The sequence below is a fragment of the Vicugna pacos genome, chromosome 27 (genome assembly GCF_048564905.1).
Source record: "Vicugna pacos chromosome 27, VicPac4, whole genome shotgun sequence".
NCBI classification, from domain to species: Eukaryota; Metazoa; Chordata; class Mammalia; order Artiodactyla; family Camelidae; genus Vicugna; species Vicugna pacos.
The window spans coordinates 24,888,706-24,905,893 of record NC_133013.1 but is presented as its reverse complement, the minus strand read 5'-3'; the positions used below and the strand labels follow the sequence as shown (position 1 = coordinate 24,905,893).

The following is a 17,188-nucleotide window of genomic DNA, read 5'->3' as shown; positions in this document are numbered from 1 at the left end:
CCCAGAGTCGCCTTTTTTGTTGTTGTTGTTTTGGAGCTGGCTTCTCGCTGGCGGCACAGAGGGGCTACGGACGCTGGAGAAGAAGGCGGGCTAGGGGCGCAGCCCGCCGCCCACCGGCGGGACCCCGCGGGGCAGAGCGGAGGACAGACGGACCGACGGCCAGACGCGCCATCAGCTCTCCGGAGCTCACTCTCCAAACTCCTGTTGAGTGTGAGCGTGCACGCGAGGGGCGGGGGTCTGCGTCCCGCGCGCCGGGACCAGATACGGAAGGGGTTACCTTTGGACGGGGGTCCTCGGACTCAGATCAGGGTCAGCTTCAGGCTCAGAAACTGCTGAGGAATTAGGCAAACAAAAGGCCACTCAGCTAGTGGCCAGAAGTCGCCTGAGCGCTTCGTCGCACCCCTCCTTCCCCGAGGTGGGTGCTGGCCACTTAGGCGCGGGGAGAGGGCGCCGGAGCCGGCGGGGGGCTGGCGGCCCGGCGGGGCCGCCGGGGTCGGAGAGTTGGCGGCCTGTTGTGTAAGCCTCAGCCCTTGCTTTCCCCGCCTGGCTCGTTGTGAAGCCGGACACATCCACCCTTGGATTCGATTCAGGAGGCTGCTGCTTTTCGTCTGACCCCTCTTGGATTTTCTGGATTTTTGAAAACCCAGTGGCCCAAGAAAAGGAGGAGGAAGGAGGAAGGAGCAGATCTGCGGAGGAATTTGAGAGCTTCCCAAGGCCTGAGGAGCCAGAAGGCGCTAGAAGCCAGAGGTGCCTGCCTGGGTTTCTGGGACGGTGGTTTCCGAGTGATTCTCTTCTGGTTTAGAACATTGTTCTAGTGAAGAGTGTTGAATTTGTGCCCCTCAGGGCTGATTTCTCCCAGTCACTTGACTTTTCTTCTGGGAGTGGGAGGAGGAGAGACTATTCCCCTCAGGGGCTGTGGAAGGGAGGGAGGAAGACCATGGACAGGAGCCCTCCCCACTCACAGGCTCGTGCAGGGAGACCTGCTGGGGCGGTTTCTGGGCGGTGGACATTGCTTTGAAGAGAGAAAGACTGGACAGCATCTGTGGGTGCTGAGACCCCGCCACAGGGGCTGAGAGAGTGAGGGCTGTGGCGGCCTCAAGTTGCTAGTACATTCTTGGATACCCTAGCAAGTGTCTCTGGTTCTGGGCAAGACCCTCTTCTTTCTCTACCACTGGCCCAGCCATGGCACTGAAGGGCCGAGCCCTCTATGATTTCCGCAGCGAGAACAAGGAGGAAATCAGCATCCAGCAGGATGAGGACCTGGTCATCTTCAGCGAGACCTCGCTGGATGGCTGGCTGCAGGGCCAGAACAGCCGCGGTGAGACAGGGCTCTTCCCTGCTTCTTATGTGGAGATCCTCCGTTCTGGCACCAGCTCCAACCATACCGACTACTCCAGCAGCCTTGCAGGTTCTCTGGGCACCCAGGTAAGCTTGTATGACAGCTCCAGTGTGGCCAGCCCTTCCAGGAGTGGTGGAGGCAGTGGCTTCCTCTCAAACCAGGGCAGCTTCGAGGAGGACGATGATGATGACTGGGATGACTGGGATGATGGATGCACAGTGGTGGAGGAGCCACGGGCTGGCGGGCTGGGCACCAATGGGCACCCCCCACTCAACCTCTCCTACCCTGGTGCCTACCCCAGCCAACACATGGCCTTCCGGCCCAAGCCTCCCCTGGAGCGGCAGGACAGCCTGGCATCTGCCAAGCGAGGTAGCGTGGTGGGGCGCAACCTCAACCGCTTCTCCTGCTTCGTGCGCTCTGGTGTGGAGGCCTTCATCCTGGGTGATGTGCCCATGATGGCCAAGATTGCTGAGACGTACTCCATTGAAATGGGCCCTCGAGGTCCCCAGTGGAAGGCCAACCCCCACCCATTTGCTTGCTCAGTGGAGGACCCCACCAAACAGACCAAATTCAAGGGCATCAAAAGCTACATCTCCTACAAGCTCACACCCACCCATGCTGGCTCACCTGTCTACCGGCGCTACAAACACTTCGACTGGCTCTATAACCGCCTGCTGCACAAGTTCACTGTCATCTCGGTGCCCCACCTGCCAGAGAAGCAGGCCACAGGCCGTTTTGAGGAGGACTTCATTGAGAAGCGGAAGCGGCGGCTCATCCTCTGGATGGACCACATGACCAGTCACCCCGTGCTGTCCCAGTACGAGGGCTTCCAGCATTTCCTCAGCTGCCTGGATGCCAAGCAGTGGAAGATGGGCAAACGCCGGGCGGAGAAGGACGAGATGGTGGGCGCCAGCTTCCTGCTCACCTTCCAGATCCCCACAGAGCATCAGGACCTGCAGGATGTGGAGGACCGTGTGGACACCTTCAAAGCCTTCAGCAAGAAGATGGATGACAGCGTCCTGCAGCTCAGCACCGTGGCATCAGAGCTGGTGCGCAAGCATGTGGGGGGCTTCCGCAAGGAATTCCAGAAGCTGGGCAATGCTTTCCAGGCCATCAGTCATGCCTTCCAGATGGACCCTCCCTTTAGCTCCGAGGCCCTCAACAGCGCCATATCTCACACGGGCCGTACCTATGAAGCCGTCGGTGAGATGTTCGCTGAGCAGCCAAAGAACGACCTCTTCCAGATGCTCGACACGCTGTCTCTCTACCAGGGCCTGCTCTCCAACTTCCCCGACATCATCCACCTGCAGAAAGGTAAGAGCCAGAGCATGCTGGAGACGCTTGCAGGGTCTGCACTCTGCTAGGCACTGGGGGTATGAGGATGGCCTAGACAGCGCAGAGCAGCTGAGCTGGTCTTCTCGTCTCTCTTATTCGTTCATTCAACAAGTGTGGTAAGCACCATGTGGCAGGTGCTACTCTAGGTGCAGGGATATTATTATGGACAGGTCTGGTCCCTGTCCTCATGGAACTCACTGTTTACCTTCTTGTTATCCATCCATCCATCCATTCATTCGTTTTCTCTGTTTCTGTCTCATTTACTCATTTACTCATTATACACTGAGCCGTTCAAAGTATCAGTTCTGGGCACACGGAGATGACCAGGGCCCTGGCCTTGCCCTTGAGGAGCCCACAGGCTCATGGGGGACAGAGACACAGGCCCAGATAACAAGGGCACAGAGTGTAGCCTATCTTCCCACTCCTCACAAGCCTGCCTCCCTGCCTTGCAGTGTCAGAGTCTGTTCTCAGCGCTGCATATCCTGTGACCTCCCTATCTGTTTACGGGAGGGTGGCTGTCCCTGTTTTGCAGATTAAAAAGCCATGTCCACAGAAGGGTGGTTGCACAGGGAGTATGTGGCCCAGCTGGGACTGTCCCTTCCTCCTGCACCTCCCCAAGGACACATCCACGTTGGCCACCTCCCAAGTCCAGCCGTGTGTTCAGTTCTCACGGCCCCCTCCCTAGGAGAGGGACAGGATGGGTCCCTGTTACTATGGGGCTGTCAAGGAACTGCCAGGGAAGTGACTCATAGCCGGGTCACCTAGGGGCTCTCGGCCTGGGCTCGGGAAGGAACCAGGGGTCTGGGGCACTACCCCCATGGTCCATCCGACTCCCTCTTCCCGAGCCTGGCTTCTCTTCTTGCCTGAGCAGTGAGTCAGGGGCTGACCCTGAGTCGGGGGCTGAGCCGGCAGGTGGCTGAGTCCTGGGAGTACAGGCAGGGCAGGAGAGAGGCGTGGTCCTCCCCAGGGCTGCTTGGTAACTCAGGAAGAACGTCTGCAGGGCGTGGGGCTGGCTCCCAGGCCCCTAGGCCCTGAGGTCAGGCCTGGCTTGGTGGGGAGTTTTCCTCTGGGTGGGGCCAGGAGGCAGGGCTCTGGACTGAGCTGGAGGGACGGCAAACACCACCCTACCTTGGTCCCCAGGAGAATCTGGAGTAAACCAGCCTTGTTCTCCTTTACCAGAAGGTTAACTTCTAGAACGTCTCCAGTTCCCAGCCTCCTTTCTCCCCTCACTTTCTCTTCCTCCTTCTCTTCTCTGCCCTCTTTTCTCACCTCCACCTTCCTCTCTTCCTCCTTCCCTTCTTTCAGCTTCAGGAGACAGGAGGCCTGAGTTCTAGTCTCAGCTCTGCTCCCAATTTGCCGTGTGTCCTGGGGAAGTGCCTTCCCCTCTCTGGGCCTTAGTTTCCTGGTCTATAAAACAAGGGAGGGTGGACACAGTGAGCTCTTAGGCCTTCAAGGAGGTGGAGTTGGAGAGAGATTCCTGGGAGTATCTGGTCGAGGGCAGAGTGATGCCTGAGATCCCACTCTGAGCTCTGAGGCAGGGATAGGGCAGAGGTGGTGGCTGGGGCCGGCTGGGGCTGGCTTGGTCCCAGTGGGGCAGGTGTCTCCCGGTGCGGAAGTGGAACCACTGCGGCGGCGCTAGGGCCTGGGAAAGCTGGTTCAACCAGCTCCTCCGATGGCGTGTTCCTGTGTGGGCAGGAGGAGAGGGGACGCTGGGGCACAGTGATTAAACAGCTGCCCCTGTGCAGTGTCTGGGGACCCTCACCCAGGGGAGAGCTGGGGGCAGAAAGGCAACCCCATACTCAGGGCTCCCAGGCTCCCAGTGAAGCGGGAGGGAGGAAAGCCAGACTGGCCTTTCTGACTCTGGGGCAGGGAGACAGCAGAGAGAGTCCACTTCTGAGTTTCCACCGGAGGTGTTTCTCGGGTGAGGGGCCAACAGTCCTCTGAGGTGATATATTTAACCTCAGACCCTGCTTCTCTTATCCAGAGGACTCCTCCCCATTAGACCAAGTTCTTTGGGGCTTACTTTTCCTCTTTCTGGGCTTGGCACTGCCACTCCTAGGCCTGTGGTGGGGCAAGTCAGGGAGGCGGGCTTGGAGTCTGGTTGAGACAGAATTGGGCAGGCTGTGGGGGAACCACAGCCTGATGGGGGGAGGCGGGGGTCCCACACTGGCTCTGTGGATGGAGCCCTTTCACAGAGGAAGGAGCAGGAAAGTTGGGCCCTGGGTCCCCAAGATTCTGTCCAGCCTGTTTGTGCATCTGAAAAATGGCGAGCATGCGGGAGAGGCCCTGGAAGGTAGGAAATGGGAGGCCTAGGAGGGGTCAAGAGACCAGGATTTGGACAAACATCACTTTTGAGGTGACCGTGAGAGCATTTTCTCCCCTGAGAAAACTTAGTAAAATGGGACATGCAGTCTGGTTGGTGCTGAGATGAAGCCCCTCACCCTATCTGCCTGCTGGCGCAGCCCCTGAGCTCAGCTTAGGGGTCTCCTGGGAGAAGGGCAACCATACAATTTACCGTGCAAACCAGGGCAACCTTGGGGATGAGAGAGGACCCTTAATAATAGTTACCCCGGGACGACAAGGAAACAGTGGCTGTCCAGGGTCCCTGCCTGAGAACCAGCCATCGCAGGGCTCTGTCCTAAGACTCATCACCAGCCAGGGAGGTTGGTGTGGTCCTCTCCATTTTCAGACGAGGCGCAGTGAGGCGGAATGATAATCAGAGCAGCAGCTGGAGCTCACGTGTCTCTGCCTCCACAGCCAGGCTACTTCCCCTGTGCCAGACAGATGGGGGCGCTCCCTAAGGGGTGGTGCCTGGAAGGGGGAGGGGGAGGGAGGGGCTTGGGTGCTCTAGCATCGGCTCAGCGGGGATCCTCGGTGGGCTGGGGTCAGAGCACGTGCAGAGGGACCAGGGAGCTCACCAGTTGGCCAAGGCAAAGCAGCCCTTACAGGACCAGGTTCTTACCTGAGAGACGGGTGGGTCCAGCCTCTGTTTTGGGCTGTCACCTAGTTCTCCCTCTACCTCCCCACCAGGTTTCACGAGTCATATTGCCACCAGCCACCACCGGCTGGGTCTTGGCTGTGACTGAAAAGCAGTTGGCACATAACTGCACGTAGCATCTGGAGCTCTTACTCTGTCATGTGCCACCCTAAGTACTTTAAACGTATTAGTTCAATTAAACCTCAGCTATACTAGAGGGTGGGTACTACTGTTATCCCATTTTACTGATGTGGAAACTCTAAAGCACTCTACCGCTGTGAGCAGTTGTCAGCAGCATCACATCTAGTCCAACCTGTCACATTTGACAGTGGGGAGACCTGTAGCCCTTGTTAGAGGGGACCCCGTTGGGACTAGGACTCAGACCGCCTGCCCTCAACCAAGGGTGGACAGTAACTACCTCCAAGAGGTAGGGTCACGATGGATTCAGGTGGGCGATTAGGCAGTATGCCTGGGATCCTGGGGCTCTGAAGCTCCAACCCTCCTTTCCTTGTGCCTGGGACCCAGCCTAAGATACAGCTGCCAGGGTAGGAGGTGCCCGCGGGGCCTTGGCTCTCAGATGAGTCCTAAGTGGGATGTAGGGGGACTCAGGAAAGGCCCAAGCCCTGACTCCCAGCCTGTCTCTGGAGCGTGTTAGTGTTAGCTGGTCCCAGCCCTTCATCTGAGTCACAGGGTGGAGGGGTGACAGCAGGGTGGGCCCTCCCCTCCCTCTGCCCCCCAGAGCCTTTGCCCCCCCACCCCTGGCTCCCTGCCTGTCTGTGGATACCTAGCAACTGCAACAGATTCATTCCTATTATCTGGGCCTCAGTCTCCTCATCAACAGAGGGCTTTTCTTTCCTCCAAGGCTACAGGCAAGAGAAGCCCTCTTGACAGCAGGTCCACCCGCCCTGCACCCAGACTTTCTCAGGAAGATGGAATCCAGTCTAGTAGGTTCCATTTGCTGAAGCCTAACTGGTTTCTTTGTCCTACTGTTTTCTACCTTTCTTCTTATGGTTCTTCCTGCCCCTTGGGACCATCTCAGATTCCTGAGTCCATTGTCTGGGCGCCCTACGCCGATGCCTGGAGGACCTGGCCCAGGCTCCCTGCAGTAGAAGTGGTGTCCACCCCCGGCTGTGGCGGGGTACCTCTGGACCAGGCAGCCCCCACTCATGGGGCAGGAAGGAGGCTGGGAGCCCTTTGGCGAGTCCCCTCCCATCTAGTGGCGTGGAGGGTGGGGTGGGGGTAGCTGGCCGCCAGTGCCGCTCCAGCTCTGAAGTGTCTAATGGAGTCCTTATCCTGGGCCACAGGGTGATCCCTCTCCTGCCCAGGCCTGGATGATACGGATGGAGCCGGGGGAAGGAGGTGGTTCAAGGAAGGTAGTGGAAGGACTGAGTGGCTGGCAGCTGGGAACCGCAGAGTTCTCTTGGGTGCTGTGTGAGCAGCCCTGAGATGCTCCAAATTTGAGTCTGTCTGCCCAAAATGTCACTATTAACCAATTACCCACGAAATAGCCATCTAATATGGGTGCTGCTCCTTCTAAAGCATCCAGAATTATTTCCAACATATAGTAAATGCTCAGTAAATTCATTTTGAATGCACTGAACAACCTGAGAGTAAAAGGAATAAATTTCAAAGCCCCCCAACCCCCAGAGTTCTCCTTAAGGGAGAAGTGAGAAGCCCGGTGAATGAGCATGTTATTTATGTGCAGTGGGTGCTTTTGAGGCCCTCAGGGAGTGTGCTGTCCACCGAGCCAGCCCTTCCCATCTCCTTACTCTTCTTCCCACAGTGGAGTCCCTACAGTGCTGCAGGGAGTGCGTGCCAGGCAGAGGCAGACTGCCGCTCCCTTTCAGCAACTGCCCCCACCTGTCAAGTGCCTGTTAATTCAGAACGGAAATTCTTTCACCAATTACTTGTTGATTCAGTCAGATTCTTCCAAATTGGGTCCCTTCCCTGGATGCATCCCCAGCCCCCCATCTGTCACCTGGTTATTAACAATGGTCTCCTCCAGTCCCCTGGGGCCTGGATGAGGAGGGAGCAGGGCCTATATGTGAAGAGACACACAGGAGGATGCTCTGGGGAGAAGTGGCACCTGATCGGAGCTTTGAATTATGCATAAGGATCCAGAAGGCAGAGATAGGAAGGTAGGAAAGAGCAGGGTGAATTTGGTGAACATGGTTATCAGGATAGAATGGGTGCAGGGATCAACTCCCAGAAGGCCTCACAGGCCAGGAGAACGGGGACCCTTGATCTGCAGGCAGAGGGAAGCCAGGGGAGGCTTGGAGCTATGGGTGCCCAGCTTGGCTGCTCTTCAGGTGCTATGGAGAAGCTCTCAGAGGTTGGGGCTGAGGTGGGGAGACCCAGGGGGACCTGTTGTAGCAGTCCAGCATGGTTGAATCAGCTCAGCAGGCATGTATCAGGAACTGCTGTGGGTGCCAGAGATACTGAACTCACAGCCCAGAGGGAGGCAGGCAGAGAAACCTTAGGGTGGTAAGAGCTATGGTGGAGGGAAGCCTGGGACACCTGGGAGTACAGAGAGGCACCGTACTTATGCAGTGGGGATGCAGGGAAAGCTTCCTGGAGGAGGTGATATCTGAACTGAATGGGGAGCCAGGGTAAGAGATGATGAGGCCTGTGGTGGGTGGGTCAAGAAATCAATACAGCTCGTCCTGGAAATCAATACAGCTAGCAGGGCTGTGACTGGGCGGATGCGGGCTGCTGGCAGTGCCACAGGTTTGGAGGGAAGATGGTGCATGTGGTTTAGGATGTGCTGAAGGTGAGGGTTTGGGAGACATCCTGGTGGATGGACCATGGGTCTGGAGCCAGAAGCGAGGGCTGAGTTGAGCTGATGAGAGTATTGTCTGCCCTTGAGTGGTCTCATGGAGGAGTTAGGGAGCAAACTGGGGAGATTGGAGCCCTAACCTCCTTTGTTTTCCGCTCTGCCCACACCAGGCGCCTTCGCCAAGGTGAAGGAGAGCCAACGCATGAGCGACGAGGGCCGCATGGCGCAGGAAGAGGCAGATGGCATTCGCAGGCGCTGCCGCGTGGTGGGCTTCGCCCTGCAGGCTGAGATGAACCACTTCCACCAGCGCCGTGAGCTCGACTTCAAGCACATGATGCAGAACTATCTGCGCCAGCAGATCCTCTTCTACCAGCGGGTAGGCCAGCAGCTGGAGAAGACACTGCGCATGTACGACAACCTCTGACCACGTGTGCCTGGCCCTCTCCCTGCCCCCGGGCCTGTCACTGCAGTGCTCCCTGCCCTCCAGACCTCCCTGCACCAGCAGTGGCTGGAGGGTCAGGGGAGGGCCTTGGAGGAGTCGTGGGTGCCCCTGGGGAAGTCCCCCACCCCTTAGAGGTGGGGGCACAGCAAGGATCAGCATGGGTCCAGGAGCCCTCCGGGCCAGGGCCTGGGCTGCGGGTCAGTCACTCGAGGCCCGGCCCGGGTCTTGGCCCCACCCAAAGCCTGCAGCTCTCGCTCACCTGACCGCCACTCCCTCGTTCATTTAGCAGACATCAGGCCGGCTGTGGCCCTGGGTCAGACGCTGGGCACCCAGGGCTGCAACATGCCTGCTCTTGGGGAGTCCCTAGTTGAGGTGGGAGTCAGACACAGAAACAGGCAGGAGTGATACAGAATGACTGATGGTGAATAAGGGGTTCCTGGAAGCTCGCAGAAGGGACTGCTGATTCTGCCGGTCAGGGATGACTCCACGGAGTAGGTAACGTTCCAGTAGTGTCTTAAAGAATGACAAGGACCTGCCTGACAGTAAGTGGGGGCAGTAGATGGGGAGGGCATTCGGAGGAGAGAAATGGCTTGCGCAAAGCTGAGGAGGCATCAGAACCCTCCCTCTCCTCTCCCTTACCTTTCCCAAGCAAATGTGGTGCCCCCTGGGTGGGGGTTCTGGCTTGTGTGACAGAGGGGAGGGATCTGCCTTGCTCCCATGTCCCTGCTCCTGCACACACCCCCACCCCACTCCCTGCAGGAGGGACTGCAGGCCACCTCGCTCCTGACTCCTCTCCACCAGCTGAGCCCCCTCACCCCTTGGTTAGGGGGCCACGCAGCACCTTTTCCCTGAACTCGAGATGCTGAGATAAGCCTCAGACTCCAGGACCTTGGTGGCACCTTCCTGGAGGGGACACCCAAAAGTTACTAGATATTTGAGTTCACCACAATAGCCCCCACACTCCAAACAGGCTTGGGCCTTAGGCTCCCAGGGTCCTCAGCCCCTGGAAATCCTGGAGACCCCAGGGGAAAGCAACAGGGGCTGGCATACCCACTGCCCCATGGACCCTGGGCCTGCCTGCCCACGGCCAGCCTCACTGTGATGCCAGCCCAGGTCCTGGTGGGACTGTGCTGTCTCCTACCCATGTTTACATCCTCGAGGGGCTGCTCCCACCCCACAGGCCAGGGCGGTCCAGCAGCGGGTTGGGAGGAACTGACAGGTGCCACTGCTGGTCCCTGCAGAAGGTCATGGCTGTTCCTGGCTGCTGCTGCTTGAATCTTCTTTCTTTCCTGTTTTCTTGATAAACCTTTTACAAGTAAGATAACAAAAGCATGACTCCTTATTTGGATTCCAGGGGGATGAGGGTTGGGGAAGGATAGAACCCTAATTGCCCCTGGGAGCTACTGGACCAGATTCTGAGGTCATGATGGGCATATTTACCCCAGAACCTCAAAATTGGGGGGAGGATGGTTGCTGGTGGGAGGGGCTTGAGGTATCCACAGACCCCTGCTGGATTCATGCTTTCCTGGACGTCCCTCTTCTCATCTCTCAAGTGGGTGGAGTCTTGCCAGGAGTTTGGCTGTGCCGCTCTGTGATCCAGGACTGAGGCGCGCATGAGGAAGGGTCAGTCTAATGGACAGGAAGTTCCTCTTCCCAAGAGAGAATGTCCCAGACTTGCCCCCAGGAGAGCCCCAGTCCAGGGGAGGGTTGGGACTCAGAAACTATGTCCTTCCCCAAGCAGTCCAGGGTACCCAGCCCTGTAGTGGCTGCCCGGTTGGAAACTGAGGACCCCCAAGCCATGCCCAGTCAGGATGAACAAGACTGTTTGCACACGGGAAAGACTTTGCACACAGGAGTGCTGTGGGATCACAGCTCTCTCCTGGGGCAATGAGGACTGGGTGGGGGGCAGGGCTGCTGGGACTGGGCATCAGGGGAGGCTTTGGCTGGGCTGGGGGCGGGGTGGGGGGTGTGGGCAGGGCGGTGGGAGGAGGGGCAGCAAGACTCCCTGTTCAGGGCAGAGCGTCCTTAGAGGAACTTCTGGAATGGGCCCCTGGCCCTGGGTCAAAATTAGGTCAGATTTGGGACTTCCTGTGGAATTTTCCCCTCTCTCCTCCCTGCCCTCCTTCCTTCATTTTCCAACCCGTCGTCGAGGACCTTCCCGCCCTGAACCTCTTCCCAGCTTCAACCTGCAGGCGGCCTTCCGCGGCGGGAGGGCACCTTCCCAGTCTGCGCGTGGGTGGTGGGAGTGCTCCTGACACCCAGTGCCTGGAAAGGCCTGTTCAGGCTTCCTGCCCCGGGAATAGCACTGCCTTCTTGTGTCTCTTCCCTGAGAAGGGGGCCACCTCTCATGCCTTCCGTCCTCGGGGAGAGGGAGTTGGTCCTGACACATTTCTCAGGAGAGGCTTGGACCTAGGAAAAGCCTTAAAACGTGAAGTCTTGGATGGGCCCGGCCTCCTCCTGGCATCCTGAGGTCTCCAGGCTGGGACAGATGAGTGTGTGGCGGGAAGTGAGGATGTCGCAGTCTTTGTCTCTGGTTTCTTTGTATCTCTGTGTGGATTGGGGTGCTGGGGGATTCGGGATTGGTCTGGGCTGGCCAGAGCCTCATTCAGCAGTGGCCGGGGACCAGTGTGTGGTGTGGGTATCCTGCTGGTAGCAGGGCCTGCTGGCTGGCCACAGTCACACGCCAGGCAGATGTTCCAGACTGAGCTGGGCCCAGCTTCCTCCAGTTCCCTCCTTGAGGCGGGTGGGAAATGGGGCCTCTCCTTCTGCCCTGGGCAGCTGCCTGGGGAGGGTGGGGGACCCCTGATCCCCAGTCATAGCCCAGCCCAGGAAAGGAGTCGGCTTTGTGGCCACATGAGGGTTGGGGTTGGAGGTGGCCCTCAGACCCAGCATCCTGTTCCTTCCTGGGCACAGGAGGGCCATGAACCACTGTGCCACAGCTGTGCCACAGCTCCAGCAGAGCCAGGCCTGGAGGAGACAGGTGGCCCCGGGCCCAGCTCAGCACCGCCCCCTGCAATCCCGTGGCGCAGCCACACGGTCACAGACACAGTTGCCCGACCCAAAGCAGACACAGCGCACAACCTGGCCGCAGGCACACAGGCCACACTTGGCTCCACATGCATGTGTGCATGGTCATATGGTCATATAGCTGCACTCCCAGCCACAGTGCCATACACTGCCCCACATTTCCAGCCACATCCACATTAGCCCATGCCCACACACGTGCCATCTGCTCAGTGTCTCAGCTATGCCATAGTCCTGTGCAGTCATACCTTCACACAGTGACACACCCCCGCTCAGACACACATGGCCATGAAGCCACACAGGCACACGCAGGTGATCTTGGACTGCACCTGGACCACCTCCTGGGGGAGCCAGCTGGGATCATCCATCATCTACATCACCAAGTCCAATTCCTCATTGCACAGACAGGGGACTTGAGGACTAGTGAGGGGTGGCAGTTGGCTGCATCATCCAGTGGAGCCAGGGGATGCTCCAGGGCCAGAGCCCAGCTCCCGGTAGGCTCTGTGGCCTGGCCTTGCCCACCCCTGGGCCAGTCCCCAGGGCCAGGCTGCCTCCAAAGGCCCCTGGCTGAACTCGTCCAACAAAGCCCCAGGCATCTCCCATCTCCGGAGCCAGAGCGGAGGCTGCAGCGTCCACGAGAGCAGGAGCCAGGATGTGGTGGGCAGGGCCCAGGCCTGGGCGGGAGGAACATTCCTGCACCATCTCCTCCCCAACCCTGCGAGGACTGGCCCGCCCTGCCTGCCTGCCCGCTGACTCAGGCCTCCAGAAGCCAAGCCGGCTTGGCTCCCCCAACCACCCCCATCCACCCCAACCTGCTTCCCCAGCTCTTCGGCTCTGGTACCTCCCCCCGCTGGCTAGGGCAGGAGGAGATGGTAAGCCCTGGTAAAAAGACCATGGGGAAACAAAAATTCACCTCCCCCAGACATAGCTCGGAAGGGCTGATTGTGAAACCCTGCTCCAGGGTTCAACAAAGCTTTTTCCCTTTGGTTTGGTTTTGTTAGTCAAACCCCGATGCAGTCCAGTCTGTTTAAAAAGCAGTGTCTCACACAGCTGTGGCCTCCTCGGTCCGCACGGCAGCTCTAGTGGGCATCGCTGTTCCACTTCACAGACGCAGAGACCGAGACTTGGTCAGAGGGAGCACATGGTGGGGCCACCTCTCTGGCTTCACTCCCCAAAGTCACCTGGATTAGCTCATGTAGGTCTGGAGGAAGAGGGGGTGGCAGAGCTTCACTCCAGAGGTGTGAGAGAAAGGCTGGCACACCAGCTGCTGAAATGTGGGGGAGCTCTGAGCATAGGGTGGGTGCCCCCGGGCCCCCCAGGGATGAGGAGGCTGAAGGCAGCATTGCACAGTGGCGTCAGCAGTGACTCAGGACCGCTGTTTAGAGATGAATGTGTGCGAGGAGTATCGTTTTTCTGCAGCTGACCTGATTTTCTCTTTTGCTTTCTCATTAACCCACATGGTAGGAGGGTAATTTGAAGTCAATTTGGGGACCCCCTCCTTGGCCCAAGGAGGCATACGTTTTAGGGGATGGCCCATTTGAAGACCCTAGGTAGGCCCCTGGCACTTTGAATTTTAGAAGCTGAGTCCTCGGCCCTGTCACTCATGTGACCCAGTGCCCGTGCTGCACATTGAAGGCCACTCATGTGTGCCTGCTTGAGCTGGATTTGCTTAATTACTTGACAGTGTCTTTAGATATTTAATTAAACTATTCATTTTGTTTGCTTTTTCTGCTGGTGTTCTGCTACTTTTCCCCCCTTGGCTGCAAACGCTGTCATGGGTTCCTGCAGAGCTCCTGCACCCTGGCGCTGGGCCTGGGGCGCCCATCGTGGTCCTAGGTTAGCCTCGGACCCTTTGGTCATCTTCCCCCACCTCCTGCCTTCCCACCGCCTGCTCCTCTGATTCCCCACCCTGAAGCCTTTGTGGGTCTGGCCCTTTCTCAGTTTAGGGCACTCAAGGTTCCAGAAATTGCCCCTGAAACTTGTGGGTCTCAGGGAACCTCAGGAGGCTGGGACAAGTCCTTTCTGTGGCCTGTGGCCCCTCTGGGGCTCATAGTCATTATTCCGCAGCTCCCACCATGCGCTCCAGCACGAGGTGCTCCGGGAGGCTGCTTAGAGCCCAGTATATCCCTTTGTCTTCTGAGGTCTGGTTCTACCTGGGAAGGGGCCCAAGTCCCGGCTGCTCCTGGACCTCCCAACTTCTGGGGCTTCTACTCCCCCAGGGCAAGCGGCACGGTGGTGGACACTGGGTGGCCAGTATTTCACAGCCACCCTGTCTGCAAAAGATTATCAACATCAGACCAGGAAATGGGCCCAGTGAGGGAGGTGCGGAGTAACCGCCCACTGTGAGAGGGTACCCAGACCTGGGCCACCTGTGCTGGGAGACACACAGCTGGTACCTGAGGTGGGAGTTGGAGGCTGGCTGGAGCCTGGAGGCACCTGGAGCCTCTTCTGGGCTGACATGATTCCCCTTGCTGCCATTTTGGAAGGAGTGCTCTGGTCGGGGTAGAATGAGGCTTTCCTAGACAGCCCAGCTGCCCCTCGGACAGCAAACCCCTCTTGGTGCCTTTCCCCCCACCACCCTGAGGCAGGAGCTGAGTGGTTGAGCCTGAGTACCAGTCCTGCTCTACACATGCTTGTTTTAAGGATGTTTCTTAACTACTCCATGCTTCCATCTCTCCATTTATAACAGCAGTTCCAGACGGCTGTTACAAGGGTTATGTGAGCAAAACACGGGATCTGGACAGTGGCATGGCAAGTGCCCAGGAAGGAGAAGCTGGGATGACCAGCCCTGGAGAGAGGGAGGGCCAGGAGTACTATTACCCAACTTCAGGAGTGAGAAAACTGGCAAGCCCTTTAAGGCCACACAGTAGGTAGATGCCCCACGTGGCCACCCTGTCTTCTGGGGAGCAGACTCCTTGGGGCTTCCTGGCTGTCGTGGTATTTATCAGTTCAGGGCAGAGGCGTCTCTGGGCCAGTGATGGTCACATACATCATCACGCATAGGATAGCAAGGCCTACGAGTTAAGAGATGCAGGCCCACCGCTCAGGCCTTCCCCCGGGTAGGTTCATTGGGGGACTTTAGGCAAGGGCACCACTCGGCCTCAGTTTCCCCCAATATCACTCAAGTGATGGTCATCCCAGTTACACAGGGGCGCAGGTTCACGAACGTGGGCATGCTCACTGCTCTAGGTGTGCTGTGTCCTCAAAGCCACACAGACCAGCAAGGTGGGGATGGGTCTGAGTGCACAACAAGGACTACTGCATGGCTGCCACGTGCTGCTCTGCGCTGGGCATCGGGCTAAGTACCTCCCCGAGCTGCCTCATTGCCCACGACGGTCTGGAAAGTGAGAACTACTGCCAATATTTTCCAGCAGACAGAGGCTCAGAGGTACTGAATCACCTGTGGGAGGTCATGCAGCTGCTTGGTGATGGACAAGGCTGAGTTCTGCCTGCACACAGGGCTGTGCCCTCCCTGCTGCATCAGGCCACCCCTCCAAGACGGCCGGTCGGGCAGGGTGGGGGCAACTATCCTGTTGCAGAGCAATTGCAGGAGTGCTGGGAATTGAGGGGAATGGGAAGTAGGGGCAGGTGGCAGGGGCTGGGGAGAGGTGGCCATGTGTCATCAAGACAGTCGGTGGAAGGGCAGAGGGCTTGGCCCACAGAGAGCACCAAGCAAATATTGAATGAGTGACAATTTTCTGCAGGGCCTCAGGCTGGGGTGTGGGAGCGGGATCTGGCTATGGAGGAGGGGACTGGACAGATGAGGCCAAGTCCAGGGAGCTGGGGTCAGGGGCAGGATTCTGGTATCTGAGAAGAAAGTGAGTCAGGGGCCTCCTTGCTCAAAGGGCCAAAATGGGGCAGGCGCCGGGAGTGAGAGCTGGCAAGGATGCCAATACTGGGGGTCCGGTGAGGGCTGAGACTGTGCTGGGGAGGGCTTTGATGTGGGGCAAGGTGAGGCAGGCCGAGGTGGGGTGACAGGTCTGTGCCTGCGCCTTAGTTTTCTTCATGTTACTCATTATCAACTGCCAATCATACAGATGTATGTATTTAACTTTTTGCTCGGAACTAACGTCATGGATTCCTGTGTGTCCACACAACTGCCTCAACGATCGTCAGCCCTGGGCCTGTGTTTTACTTCCCGACATCCCTTGCTTCCAGGAAACTCCAGACATCACACAGTCTCCTCTGCAAATGCCCCAGCGCAGAAGTTAGAGTTTAAATGTGTCTGTGTGTTAGAGGGGGCTGGTGTCTGTCTTACTTGGTGCTGTGTTCCCAGTGCCCAGCACGGTGCCAGCTCACAGCCAGGGACTCGGGCTGTCGGTATGGCTGTGTCAGGTGTCTGGGGAGGGGGTGTGTGTGGGTTCTGGTTTGCACAGTTGGGCTGCTGTCCGTGAGTGCATCTGCACATGCCCGTGTGCACGGCCGCGTGTGGCGGTCCCTTGACTATGTGTGCGTGTGCACGTGTATGGGGCCACAGCAGCTGGTGGCTGAATGCGTGCTTCTTCCCTGATGTCATCTCCCACACCCCCGGGACCCAGTGACTTGCTCTGGGGAGTTACTTCCCTCTTTCTCAGCAAGGCATAGAGTGTGAAAGTGTGGGAGGCGGGTATGCACAGATCCTGCCCCCGCCTTCTGGAGGGCTGGGTTCGAGGCCAGGGTGGCCAGGAGAGCCCCTCCCTGTTCCTCTCCGGCTAGCAGGAGCCTGTGCCATTCCAGCTTCCAGCATTCGAGCCGGCAGGACCGCAGCCTCCTCCCTCCCTGGCACTGCAGCCCAGCCTGGTTGGGCTGGCATCAGCTAGAGGGTGTGTGGGGTATGTATGTATGAGGGTGGCGGTCTCCCATCCTGGCCAATTCTGAAGGCTCTTAGGGTGACTTCTGGGTAGTTGGGCAACAGAGACCACTCAAACTAGGGGGCAACTGGGTGCAGAGTTCTGGCCCAGGGCTCAGAGTCCCCCACTCCCCACCCCGGCTCAGCATCTTAATGGGTTGTCCCTGGCAGGTGGGCAGCGGGAAGAAGAGTCTCCAGCCGAGCATTGGGTTTACTCCGGCTTCCACAGGAGCGTCTCTCAGCCTGATCCCCAGAGTCCTGTCTGCTCCAGGCCCGTCTCCTCCTCGCTCAGGCTCTGCGTCATCTTCCCCCCTCCTCATGCTCTGCCTTTACCTCAGTGCTCCCTTCAGGGAGCAGGCGCCTTCTCCAGGAAGCCCTGGAGCTCTGCCTCCCTGAGCCCACCCCTCCTGTCCTGCCCTCCACCCCTGTGGGCAGGCAGGGTCTGGTGGGCCTCCTTCTACTTGGGT

The 17,188-nt window shown here is 58.4% G+C and overlaps 1 protein-coding gene across 1 annotated transcript; it reads left to right on the top strand.

Moving 5' to 3' along the window:
* Nucleotides 1–10,731, top strand: SNX33 (sorting nexin 33). Its single transcript, XM_006208763.4, has 2 exons — nt 1–2,653; nt 8,598–10,731. The coding sequence occupies exons 1-2, from the start codon at nt 1,183–1,185 to the stop codon at nt 8,849–8,851; spliced, it is 1,725 nt and encodes a 574-aa protein (XP_006208825.1). The 5' UTR covers nt 1–1,182; the 3' UTR covers nt 8,852–10,731.
* Nucleotides 10,732–17,188: the final 6,457 nt, after the last annotated feature.